Source organism: Ceratotherium simum, chromosome 18, assembly GCF_057802395.1.
Source record: "Ceratotherium simum simum isolate JZ-2026a chromosome 18, ASM5780239v1, whole genome shotgun sequence".
In the NCBI taxonomy this organism is placed as follows: domain Eukaryota; kingdom Metazoa; phylum Chordata; class Mammalia; order Perissodactyla; family Rhinocerotidae; genus Ceratotherium; species Ceratotherium simum.
Genome location: NC_141917.1, coordinates 50,412,409 through 50,424,984, shown reverse-complemented (window position 1 = coordinate 50,424,984; position 12,576 = coordinate 50,412,409). Strand labels below are relative to the sequence as shown.

General features: G+C 39.0%; 1 protein-coding gene across 1 annotated transcript in view; it reads right to left on the bottom strand.

Annotated features, from left to right (window-relative positions):
- Positions 1-583: 583 nt before the first annotated feature.
- RGS7BP (regulator of G protein signaling 7 binding protein) overlaps positions 584-12,576 on the bottom strand; it is a 99,830-nt gene continuing 87,837 nt past the window's right edge. Inside the window, exon 6 of the mRNA XM_014781662.2 lies at positions 584-6,125. Coding sequence (XP_014637148.2) covers positions 6,034-6,125 — 92 coding nt within the window. The 3' untranslated portion in view covers positions 584-6,033. The remainder of the gene's footprint in view (positions 6,126-12,576) is intronic.

The following is a 12,576-nucleotide window of genomic DNA, read 5'->3' as shown; positions in this document are numbered from 1 at the left end:
TATGTACTTGGTTGCAGCACATGGGAGAGTCACACAAAAGTCTGTGTAACTCCAGGCTGTACAGCATAGCCCTTGACAACTAGCTGGACTGCAATAGTTCACCTTTTGAAAAACTTTTTGGTATACATTCCTGTCAGAATTTAATTTCCGGATGTCTCTCCTGACATGTATATAATTTCCTTTTATTAGAAAATAAAATTATTTAACCCAATGTATCTTTTTGTCATAGCTATCAAGAAAAATGAGCTAAATTTAAAGACAATAAGCAATAAAAAGCAATAAGCTATTGTTAGTGAAAAAGTTTCCAAAGCCTGTTTTATCCTCCTCTACTGACTTCACTTGCACTCAATTCTTTCTTTCTCTCTTAACCTTCTTCCTCCCTTCCTTCCTCTTTCCTTCCCACCTTCCTTTGTCTCTCTCTCTCTTTTATCTTCACAAGTGATGGTGCCCTGGTCTTTCCTCTCCATATCCCCACTGCCCATATTTTGATGACAAGGAATAAGTAAAGGGGATGGGGAGGGGGGGAGGATGAGAGCAATGGTGAGTCACAATGTCTCTTTCACTTTTCCATTCTTTTTTTTAAAACTTTTATTATTAGTTTTTATTACACAAGTAATACATATTCATTGTAGAAAAATTAGAAAACACAGAAAAGCAAAAAGAAAAAATAATCACCCATAATCCCACTACCCATAAATAACTACTATTAACATTTTAGTGTATGTCCTTCTAGCTTCCTTATGCATATATATACATACATAGATATATTTATATATAATTTTCTTTTTTACAAATATTGTGTCATACTATACATACTGTTTTATAACATGTATTTTTCATTTAATACATATTGTGAACATTGTTGTTTGTTCCCTGAAAAAATTATACGGATACTACATGCTCATTGTGGAAAAATCAGAAATTACAGATATGCAAAAAGAAAATATAATTGCTCCAAATCTCACCTCCCAGAGATAAATGCTGTTAACATTTTAGTAAATATCCTTTCAGACTCTTTAATGCACACATGTATATATATATTTTTAAAATGAGCTCATACTGTAGATATTCTTCTGTAACTTCCCTTTTCATTTAACAATATAGCTTGTTCATTTCAATAAATATACATATGGTGCTTATTCTTAACTGGTGCACAGTATTCCATTGAAAGGATAGACTATATTTAACCAACACTATACTGTAGGCTTCTTTACATTTTTTCCATTCCTCCAAATAATGCTGTTATAAGCTCCTTTTCCTGCATATATTTTTTGAATAATGAATGAATGTATCTTAGTTCATTTTTTCTGATCCTTTTAAAGAGAATTTCCCTAAAAGTGGAATTACTTGCCATACATGAAAAATACGTTGCCAAAATATTTTCCAGAAAGGTCGAATTATTTACACTCTTGTTGACTCTGTAAGAGAAGGTTCATTTCCACACTTCTTCGCTGTCCCTGGAAACTTTAATTCTTTATACCCTTTGCCTTTCTGATACATAAAAAGGAATTATCATAATAATTTGCATTTTTTGATTACCAGTATTTTCAAATATTTCCATATTTATTGTTAGTGCATTATTTTAATTTATGGTACATTGCCAGTTTTTGTTCTTGGCTCAATTTTCTACTGGAAAGTTTTATTTTTTTTGAGTCATAAAATGTCATTTACTCAGGCATTCATTATTTACTCATTCAATAAACATGTTTTCAGTGTTTGCTTTGTGTCTAGCACTGTGATAGGTGTTGAGGATATGATGGTAAGCAGAATGGACATGGTTGCTACCTTCTTGAACTTCCAGGTTAGTGGAGATAAACAGACAGTTAAACAAGCAGTAATGAAAAAAAGGCAATGAGGAAAGAATGAAATGGGAACACCTGGCTGGGAAGGGAGTTGTAGATCACGGAAACTTTCCAAAGGTAACGGAGTTTAAGCTCTTGATATATATTAGAGATCTACACTCTTTGTTGCATGTATCTCAAATTTTGTTTTCTCTTAATTTGGTTTGTTGTTTTTACTGTATAAGAGTTTTGCATTTTTAATTACTCAAATCCATCCATTGTTTCCATTGTGGTTTCTTCCTTTGGTATACATTGGTATACATTATGTTTTCCTTGGTATACATTGTGGTTTCTTCCTTTGGTATCCTTTGGTGTCATGCTGAGGAAACCTTTTTTCCACACTAAGATTACATAAATATTCATCAATATTGCCTGCTAGTCCTTTTATATGTTTATTTATGTGCTTTGACATTTAAATCTTTACTTCACCTAGAATTTATTTTGATGAAAGTTATGAGGTATAGATCTAATATTTCTCCCAATAAATGGCTAACCAGTTATCCCAATATAACTTACTTAATAACTCAACTTTTCTCCTGGATTTGAAATGTCATCTCGATTCTTCTGTGTTCTCCTGTTTATTTCTGGACTTTATATTTAATTCTAATGATTTATTCTGGGCCAATAGCATCACTGCTTTTTCTCATCCTATCTATAGTTACCTGAAAGTTGAGCATTTTGCATTTGGTGATGTTCTAGAACACAAAGAAATGACAGGCATTGCTTAGGTATGCATGTGGGGGGTGGGGAGTTAGTCTGGATGATATTCTTAATCCTTTCAACTTTGAGACTTCCAGAGTCTGAAATTCCATATGGGATCATTGTTAATCTGGCCCATTTGTTTGCTGTCTAAAAGAAATTAGATGCTTTTATCCTCTGTGTATTTGTTTTCCCCTCACTCTAAAGCCCAGCTTTCAGTAGGTGGCAGTATTGCCAAACAGTAAGTATCCCAACTGTTCCAGGAGCAGCGAGGAACAAAATGACCTGGCAGGATTTTAGAATTTCCCCAAGAGCTTTCATTAAAGGAGGCATCAGGGCTGTGCTGCTTCTAAAGTCCTCTTTGCACCCTTGAACAATGGTACAACCAGAAGTGTGCGGTAAATCCGCTCCTAGACATGTGCAAAGCATTAGTGGACAGATTTTTAAAGTGACACCTTGGCCCTGAGGGCATTTCTTCACATACCATATCCAAAAGTGCCTGTGGGCCCAGCCACTGACTGATTTGAAGCCTGGAAATGTGGTTTTAAACAATATGATTGTGCTGGGATTCCGGTGATTTTAGTTTCTTTATACTTGGTGGTATTTTTCAAATTTCCCACAAAGAACATGTATTGCCTCTATAAACTGAAAAAAGAATCAACACGGGGTATTAAAAATATGGTGGTAAAATGGGTGATTGTGTGCCAGAAAAAGTTTGCGTCCTTTTCTGTTTCAGCTCGGTGTTATTGCTAATCTGAAAGCGAATTACCAGCAGGAAGCCGAGACAGTAGAACTCTACCTCATGGAACTACACCTGAGAAAGTCCTTTGGTAGGTGAGACGAGGGTGGGGTCAGCTCCTAAAGAGATGCACTGGCATATCTAATGGGAGATGGTGAATGACCTATTGCAACCATGAGCCAGTGTAGGTTATTAGACTTTGAGCACTAAATTTAATTTTAGGACCCGCTAGTGAAAGATCTATAAATCTTGGAGTGTGTCCACGGGAACTACAAAACTGATCAAAGGCTGGGAAACAGGCACTATGAATAAAAGATAAAGTGGCTGAATTTATTTACCTTAGATATGGAAAGCCTAGCAAGGGAATTAGACAAATTCCCATCTCCATGAATAGCTACTATAGCCCTCCCAGACACGGAGGTGAGACCTGAATTTATTAACAGTCTTCAGCTGTACAAAGGACAATTGCACGAAAGGTAAGTGTTACTTTCACACTGAGACTAAGGCGAGAGTGAGCACAAATTAACCAAGCAGAAGTGATTTAGGTCAGGCATTTAGAAGAATGTGCTGAACACTAAGATTGGGCTTATCAGTTAATAAGTTTGCATGGATTAGTAGGAACTAATTTGAAGCTAAGGGTTTAATATAGTGGAAGGGTGGGAGAGGGCAGAGACAGGAGCTGAGAGCATGCCAAATTGGGCTACTTCATAATTTCTAAAACAATGGCCCTGAAGTGAATTAACCTCCGCGGATGAAAATGAACCGCATTCAGGAAAGGATATTGATTTCGTAAATCAAACTTGATTTACGAAAATCAGGGTTTGCAGACCAGGTAAATCTGGGAGTGGTTACCTGCTTTGCAAGGGAATATTCACCGTAGAAATCTTTAAGTAGCATATTCCCACAACTGTTTTATAAATATTTGATTTAGAAAATTGGATTTTCTTATAAACTTTCAAGGGCACTTCTTATATGAACTCAGACATACCTATAACCATGCATTAATTAATTACCAGTTCATTGGAACACACTTTGGATTCCAAGAATAAGGCCAAAACCCAGCAGATATAATCTAAATAGAGGCCTACATAGCCTTTTGAGATCTCTTCCAACCCTTTAATCCTTTCACCTTCAATTAAAAAAGCTAGATGACAATTCCAAGTTTAATTTCCACAAACATCAGATATTAGGTTGAACTGTATGCAATTGCCATTTTTATAGGTCAAAACAGTCAAATATCAGCAATTTCATATAATTCAACCTAATACAATACTTACTCCAGTAGTTCATCTGTACGTACCTCTCTCTTCACTAAAGCTAAAGGCTTTAATATATTTAGTTTTTAGGTCAAAATATTGGTGGACATATAAATACCTGTGCACATTCGTACTGAGAAAGAATAGGGCTGGGATTAAGGATGCATCTTGGATAAACCACTTATAGGCATCTAGCTCATCCTTTTATTGTCCTAGATACTGGTGCTTCTTGTCTGACTTTAGGATTTTTCAGACTACGGAAAACAAGAAAAGAATTCCAAAGGTCTGATTTCTCACCCCATGGGAAATTCTGTCTGGGAAATGGGCCAAAGGAAGAACAAGGGAAAATATAACTAAATTTGTACCATGTTACAAGTTTAGTGGAGGAAGATCACAACAAAGCTGTGAGCAGCAAAACAAAGCGCCAGGCTTCCTCCTTTCTAAAATATAGTATTGCTTAACGTGTCCTGCTTTCAAGAGTTTAAGCATAAGACAAGACACCAAGTACACATTGGAAAAGTCATATCTGCATAGTCATCTAAAATGAGACAAGCTTAGCTTAACTAAAAAGATTTTATTAATAATGTAAAATGTTAAATATTTTTACGATCTGAGCTAATTCCAGCATGCCCTAGAAGATTTAACACTATGCTGATGTGCAGACATCATGCTTCAGATTTCAGTTAGAACAAAATGTGAGAATACTCAATTTTACATTTGAGGATAATTGTATATGTTACTACACCATTTCCTATCTGGATTACTTCACTCTTCAAGAAGCTGAAAAAGACAACATTGGATCAAAAGGAAATTAGTTGCCCATGTGCATTGTACGAAGGTATTAGGCTTATTGCATATTTACAAAATTTAAATACTTTTCATATATGGTTTTGTTGCATTATAAATTAAGATATTTTTATGTTGAAGCTCTTAGATTCTGACAAAATGGAAGACTAAACGTAAATGAGTGCAGAGAAAGCAATAGTAAGGTGGCATATGTTTGATTATAATATTTCTAACGATATCGATAGATTGGATTTTTGAACACAGTTTTGCAGTTTAAATAGATTTCTATGTTTAAAGATTTCTTTCATATGTGATAAATTGTTAATATGAGATCAGCAAGAGCTACAGATATACTATCATACATGAAATAATTTTTCTCTGTATAATACATTTAAAAAAACCTGTGAATAATTTAAAAATCATAATTCTTGCTTCTGTCATGGTATGGTTTGGAGCAGACATGCACTATGTCAGCTTTAAAAATCCTTTTAAAAACAGCCTGCTTTGTGAATCTGGTTTTTTTTTTTTTTTCTTGACAGCAGCTGCTTTCAAATGTAAAATCATTTAAAAGGACACGGGAGGCGGATAAAAGCAATAAGGAAGCATAGAAAACATAGTCAAAACCCAGTAACTGTGGTGCAGCTGTCTGGAGGTCCTCAGGTTCTGTGATATTTTCAGGTCTCCCCAATGGTGGGTTTCCAGGAGGAATCGCCTAGCTTGAGACAAGACAACACAGCCCAAAGAACCTTCTCTTCCGTCTTCTAACCAGGGGGTAGGGAGTTAGATTTAGAAGACTGCTGTCATCTGTGATGGGATAGAAAGTACACGAGTGAGGTACAGATGAAACCGCGTGCTTTTTATGAATTGGCTTTAAAAATGCACCCTTCTTTGAATCCAGGTTTCTTAATCTCAGCACTATTGACATTTTGGACCAGGTAATTCTTGGTCATTGGGCGCTGTCCTGAGCATTGTAGGATGTTTCGCAGCATGTCTGGCCTCTATTCACTAGATGCCAGTGGCACTCTCCCACAAGTTGTGACAACCAAAAATGCCCCCAGATGTGGCCAAATGTTCCCTGGAGGAGGGGCAAATAGCCCACAGTTGAGAACCACTGCTTAGAATTAAATTTAAACTGCTTAGAGGCAATCTTTCAGCTGAGAGAAGTATAGCTTCTTAGAAAAGAGCCCACGCTTTGGAGAAAGGTTGGCTTCTTTTCTAAACTAGCTCTGTGAGTTTGAACATGTAACTTAAGCTTGCTAAGCTTCAGTTTCCCCATCTGTAAAATAGAGTTTAATAATACCTAAGAGAGGATTAAATGAAATAATCTATGAAAAACATTTAGCTTGGGTGGGGACCTTGGTGCTTGGCACAGAGGAAGCACTCGGTATAGCTATTATTAACTCTTTTCCTTTACATAGGACCATTCCCACCATTCACCTACTCTATGGCTCAGGAAGAAGTTTCAACTATTCCTTGATGAGTCTTTCCCTAGCACTTTCTATAGATTTCTGTACACAAGGGCATTCAGAGAAGATTGCCAGCTGTTGAATTCACAAGTTTTGGGTTGAAATTTTTAGCACGACGACAAGTAGAGGAAGAAATGAACCAGTAAACCAAACCCAGCTTAATGAACTAGCTTTTTAAGAAACAGTGCAGTCCAAAAGAGAGGGTAGGTAGAAACAACCTGTTGGAGTAGAACTGGCCAGTGTGAGTCCTAGAGGCTGGAGAAGGACCACAAGGAAGTAATCTGGAAACTGCCAACTGGGGCAGTGCTAGGACATGGTCAGACTAGAGCTAGGGGCAACATATGGCTGTTGGCTCTGGAAACTGTTATGGACCTAAATTCTGCCTGGACTAGTTGCACTGCCCTCTCAGAGTGGAGCTAAGGGGCTCCCTCCTTTTCCCTCCTAACCTTGAGGATACAGGACTTTGGGAAGGAGCCTAGAATAAGAGTTGATGAAGAGATAGATATGGTGAAGAATGTGCCCCACTTCAATAAAACTGGTTTGTACATGAGGGTTGTTTTCTTCACTACTGAGCCTAGATGCTCAGGAAATTGTCAAGAACAAAAATGAGTCCTGACTTTCCAGTCCTCTTATATAAATGGTGTCATTCAAGTGCACAGGCTCTTCCTTCTCTTTCCCCAAAATTCTCATGTGTCATGCTTATTTGTAAATTAGCATCATCCACCAAGTTGACAGTGTTCCTTGGAATGGTGATCTATGTTATACACTCAGATGAACTCGAGCAGCGAGTTGGAGCTGGGGAAGAAAGCAAGTGCCCCAGCTGGGCACATCCAATTAATCAAACACAGGCCACACTCTTCTAGGCTCTACAGATTAAAATCCTCTCTTAAAGCTCATAGTTTGCTAACATGGAGAAAAACAGGACTCTCTTTGTCCTTTCCATAGTGAAAAATAATTCACTATTATCTAGATGTCAACAACTTGAGACTAAAAATAGGACATCGCTATTTTATAAAGTTGCCCCAAATAGTTAAGACACTGAAAGCAATGACAGATACTATATATGAGCCTGATTTCTCAGGAGACTCTCTCAGAGATGAAGCATGATATATTTGGAACAGAAAAAAACGATTACTCACTTTCCCATCATTTTTAGGACTCACTTCTTTAACCAGCAAATGATCGATGAACTTAACCTAATTGGATAAAATGGCAAAGATACAGCAGACTCTGAAGGGTAAAGAATTTTACCTCTCAGTGTCTGTTTGGATAGTGACTACACTTCCTGAAACCCTGGAATTCAACGCTTCCTTGGAACAGAATCACCAAAACTATGAAGATATTTATAGGGAAGAAAAATCTTATTTCTATTTCTTTAAGACTTGGAAGATCTACTTCCTCAATTTCCATATATCCTTCTTTTTCTCCAAACCTTTAAGAGATCTGGGGAGTGACCTAACTGGTATTTATATTTTATAAAATGCAATTCCAATGTGTATTATTCCCACTACATGAGGAAATGTCTACAGCAGTGTTGTACGTTCAATGAAAGTATGCACATGTGCTGTGGTGTATGTATGCTGTGGTGGTATGTTTGCTCCCATTCTCTCTTTTTTGTGTATTAAAAGCACACAGGAATTATACACAGGTATTATGAGATTTGTATCAAGACTGGCCTTTGTATCTATGCATTCATTACAGTGAATTAAAAAGCCTTTTGTGCTATTGAAATTCTCCTCACTCAGCCTTCTTTTCACATCTATATGATATATATATTCACTTGTGAGTGCTGTATACACAAATGCACACACACACACATATAGCATTCACAGTGAATAGTAAGTGTTAGAATTGATGTGAAAGTGCTCATATGTTAAGCAAAGGACAGGATGCCTATTAAGGATGACTGCTGGTTTGAGGCATCTCTGTAAGCATTTGTGACACCTTTGCCTAGCCCAGAGCTGTCTGATCATCACCTGGGGCTGAGGTGACACAAAGCTCAAAAATTCTTAGCAGAAATTTTGAGCATCTTTCTACACCATAGGAAGCTGACACCTGCAGTAAATGCTGAAATTCACCGAGCAGTAAATATACCCGGAATGGTTTGAAGTGAATTCAACTCCAAGGAAAGATACCTTTCTGCACTGATTGAAATCCTGTCTCTGAAGTGATGGGCTGCTGAAAGATTGTGAGCAAAATGGAATGTTTCCCCACTCATTCTGAACTTTCTGGGCTAATCCACCTGAACTTGTTGGGAAATCTTTGATTTCTATCACAAATGTTGGAGACATTTATAGCATCTTTTCTCCAGAGTGCATACTCTCAGAGAACTGTAACCTAGGACAGTTTTAAATGTGAAAATGAAAAGTGAGAAAGGGAAGGAGAAGAAGGAAAGCATAGGAGAAAGTGAAAGAAAAGGAGAGTAGGAAATTCAGCCATCAGTAAGTTCAAACCTCAGTAATTCAATGTTTAATTCTTGGATGCTACTACAGCCAGTGATGCTAGTGTCCCCTAAGGCACAATGGTACCATTTCTCTATTGCTCAAATTTCTTTTGCTAATAAAAGATTTCTTGCATAGATGATATGTTAAGAAACAGAAGGACGTGGAAATGAGGAATTTTCAAGTAATAAACTAAGTGGTTGTGTTTAAAGCTTTGTTCGCAGATAAAGTCAAGGGAAGTACTTATAATGGAACTGCAGTTGCAAATTTCTTTCTTTTTTTTTTTTTTTTGTGAGGAAGATCAGCCCTGAGCTAACATCCAGGCTAATCCTCCTCTTTTTGCTGAGGAAGACCGGATCTGAGCTAACATCTATTGCCAATCCTCCTCCTTTTTCTCCCCAAAGCCTCAGTAGATAGTTGTCTGTCATAGTTGCACATCCTTCTAGTTGCTGTATGTGGGACGCCGCCTCAGCATGGCCGGAGAAGCGGTACATCGGTGCACGCCTGGGATCCGAACCCAGACCGCCGGTAGCGGAGCGCACACACTTGACCGCTAAGCCACTGGGCCGGCCCCTGCAAATTTCTATTCCAGAAAAAAAAAGAGGGACCTTCAGCTAACCCAGTGGTTCTCAAACACTATCTGCATCAGCATCATCTGAGGACTTGTTAAAGCACAGATTGTTGGCTCTCCATCTCCAGAGTTTCTGAATCAGCAGGTCTGGGGTGGGCCCAGAAAATTTGGCATTTCTTACAAGTTCCCAGACCTGCTGATGCTGCTGGTCCTGAGACTACACTTTGAGAGCCACTGAACTAACCTAAGGCCTGCTAAGTGCAAGGCTCTCTGTCAGATGCGGGAGGTAATGCGGGAGGTCCTAATAGAAAGGTGGTCCTGGGTCCTTGAGTAACTATGAGGCTTCATTAGAAATGCCATAAGAGAAATACTGATACAATGCTGTGAGAATTCCCAGAGGGGGAAACTATTCCCACCTGGAGGAGAAGGTAGAAGATGCTGAAAGATTCATGGAGGCCTTGGTGTTCATGCTGGGCCACAGGGGTGAGGAAAACTTGGACATTTGGTGAAGTGGGCGGTGGTGGGGTGCGGCTAGCAGGCGTTCTGGATGAAGAGAGCAGTGTAAGCAAAGACATAGAGGTCAAAGGCAGCCTGAATTTGGGTCCAAGTAAACAGTCCAGTCTGGCTGGAATGAAGGGCGTATGAAGGAGGGGATGGTGCAAAACAGAACTACTTAGAATTCCCTAAACATGGCCATACCTTTTCTTACCTCTCTGCCTTTACACACACCATTTCTTTTTCCAGAAAAGTCCTCCCATCTTAGACAAATGCCAACCCCTCCCCTTCAAGGTTAGCTTAAGCATGTTTTTCCCTGCAAAGTCTTTTCTGACTGCTCCATGCATCTGCATTCCTTAATGTTTCCATTCCTTCTATAAACAATTGCTATAGCCCTTGGCACATTATCTGCTTGCAACCCTGTCTATATACCATCTATAAGCAACTTTTTATAAAAGTCTTAATAAATGTACCCTTGCTGCCCCAGTTCTTCATCTCCCACTCACTCCTCAACCCTCCTAACTAGGCTTCCAGGCCCAAGATTCCAAGTCAGCTGCTTTGCCAACACAACCAGTGACTGCCCTGTTGCTCCATCCGATGGACACTTTCAGGTCTTATCTGGTTTAACTACCCTGCACTATTAGCCATTCCTTCCTTGCAACTTTCTTTGATATATTTCATAATGCTCTTCTGGTTTTCTCCTCAGTCCCCTTTGTAAACTGCTCTTCTCTCCCCTCAAACCTTAAATTTTGGTATTCCAGGGCTCTTCTCTGTGCAAACTCTCCTTGGGTCGTCTCAACCATTCTTAGGGCTTCAATTACCATTATGCTGATGATGCTAAAATCTGTATTCCCAGTCCTCCCAGCTCACACGTCTCACCTCAGCACAAGACTTGTACATCCACTAGTAACCACTGAGAATGCTCTTGAAGTCCCCTCATGTCTAGAACTTAAATCATCCTCTACCTCTACTGCTCCTCTTCTGTTCTCTCTAACACAGTGAATGACACCATCATTCATTCTGGTTTCCAGGTCTGAACCTGGGTTTCATCCTTGATTCTGCCTTCTCCCTTATGTACTTCATCCAGTTGGTCATATGCTCTTCTCCAACTCCCCAGATTTAGGTCAGATCTTAAGCATTTCTCACCTGAATTATTGCATTTGCCTCTTAACTGAATCCCTCCAATGGCTTCAGGATAAAGTCCAAACCACTTAACATGGCTTACAGGGGCCTTAATGATATAGGCCCATCTACCTCTCTAGTCTCTCCCTTAAGCCTCTTTTCTAACCACTTTTCCAACTAATGAAGTGCTTGTAGTTCATTGAAATGCCCTGCTCTTTCATCTCCCCACATACCTTCACATATCCAGAATCTCCTGCCTAGGCTGTCTTTTTTCCATCTCTTTCTTTGGCAAACTCTGATTCATCCTAAAAAAATCTCAGCTCAGACACTTTCCAAAAAGCAATTCTCAATACCACCCCCTCACCTTACAACTCAAATCTGTCTAGGTGAGAATCCAATATGCCCTTGTAGCAACCTGTGCCTAACTATTATGGCATTGTTATATTCTAAGCGCTAATTTCTTTGTCTTTCCAATTGTGTGTGTGTGTGTGTGTGTGTGTGTGCGCGCGCGCGCACGCGCGTATGTGTGTCTGTTAGTTGTTTCCAGAATTCACATGCCCTACCCTGAAGACTCCATCACAATCTGTGAAACGGGAGGCATATGTCATTTTAAAAAGCTTATCAGGTAATTTTCATTCAATCTGTTCTGTTGAGATGGAGAGCCTCTAGGGGAGAGATATCCCCAGCACCTGACATAGAACTTAGCACATCATAGATGACCATCACATGTTGGATGATGGTGGGGACAATGGATGCGAGGGTGAGAAGTATGTCCTTCCTTCAGTAGACAATGAGTAGACATTTAACATTTGTGAGCAGGGGCTCAACATAATCAGAGTAATGCGTTAAGAAACTGATGTGTGATCAGTGATGTGTAGATTAGATTGGAGAAGAGAGAAAGATTATGTCATACTAAATCCTGGACAAAAGGCTGCAGAGATTATAAAGGATATGGGGTTGCTGGAGTAAAAACTGCTCAGACTAACATTCAGACACCACCAGCTTGAAGCACAGAAAGTTTTATATGAGGCCCTAGGGAAGGACCTAAAATGTTGTCTCCAGGCTAGCAGATGGCATAACTGCCCAATGTTCTTCAGCCAGATATTGGAGAACTCTTCTGCCTGACGTGGCTAGGTTGGTTCTGGATATGGGGTCCAGAT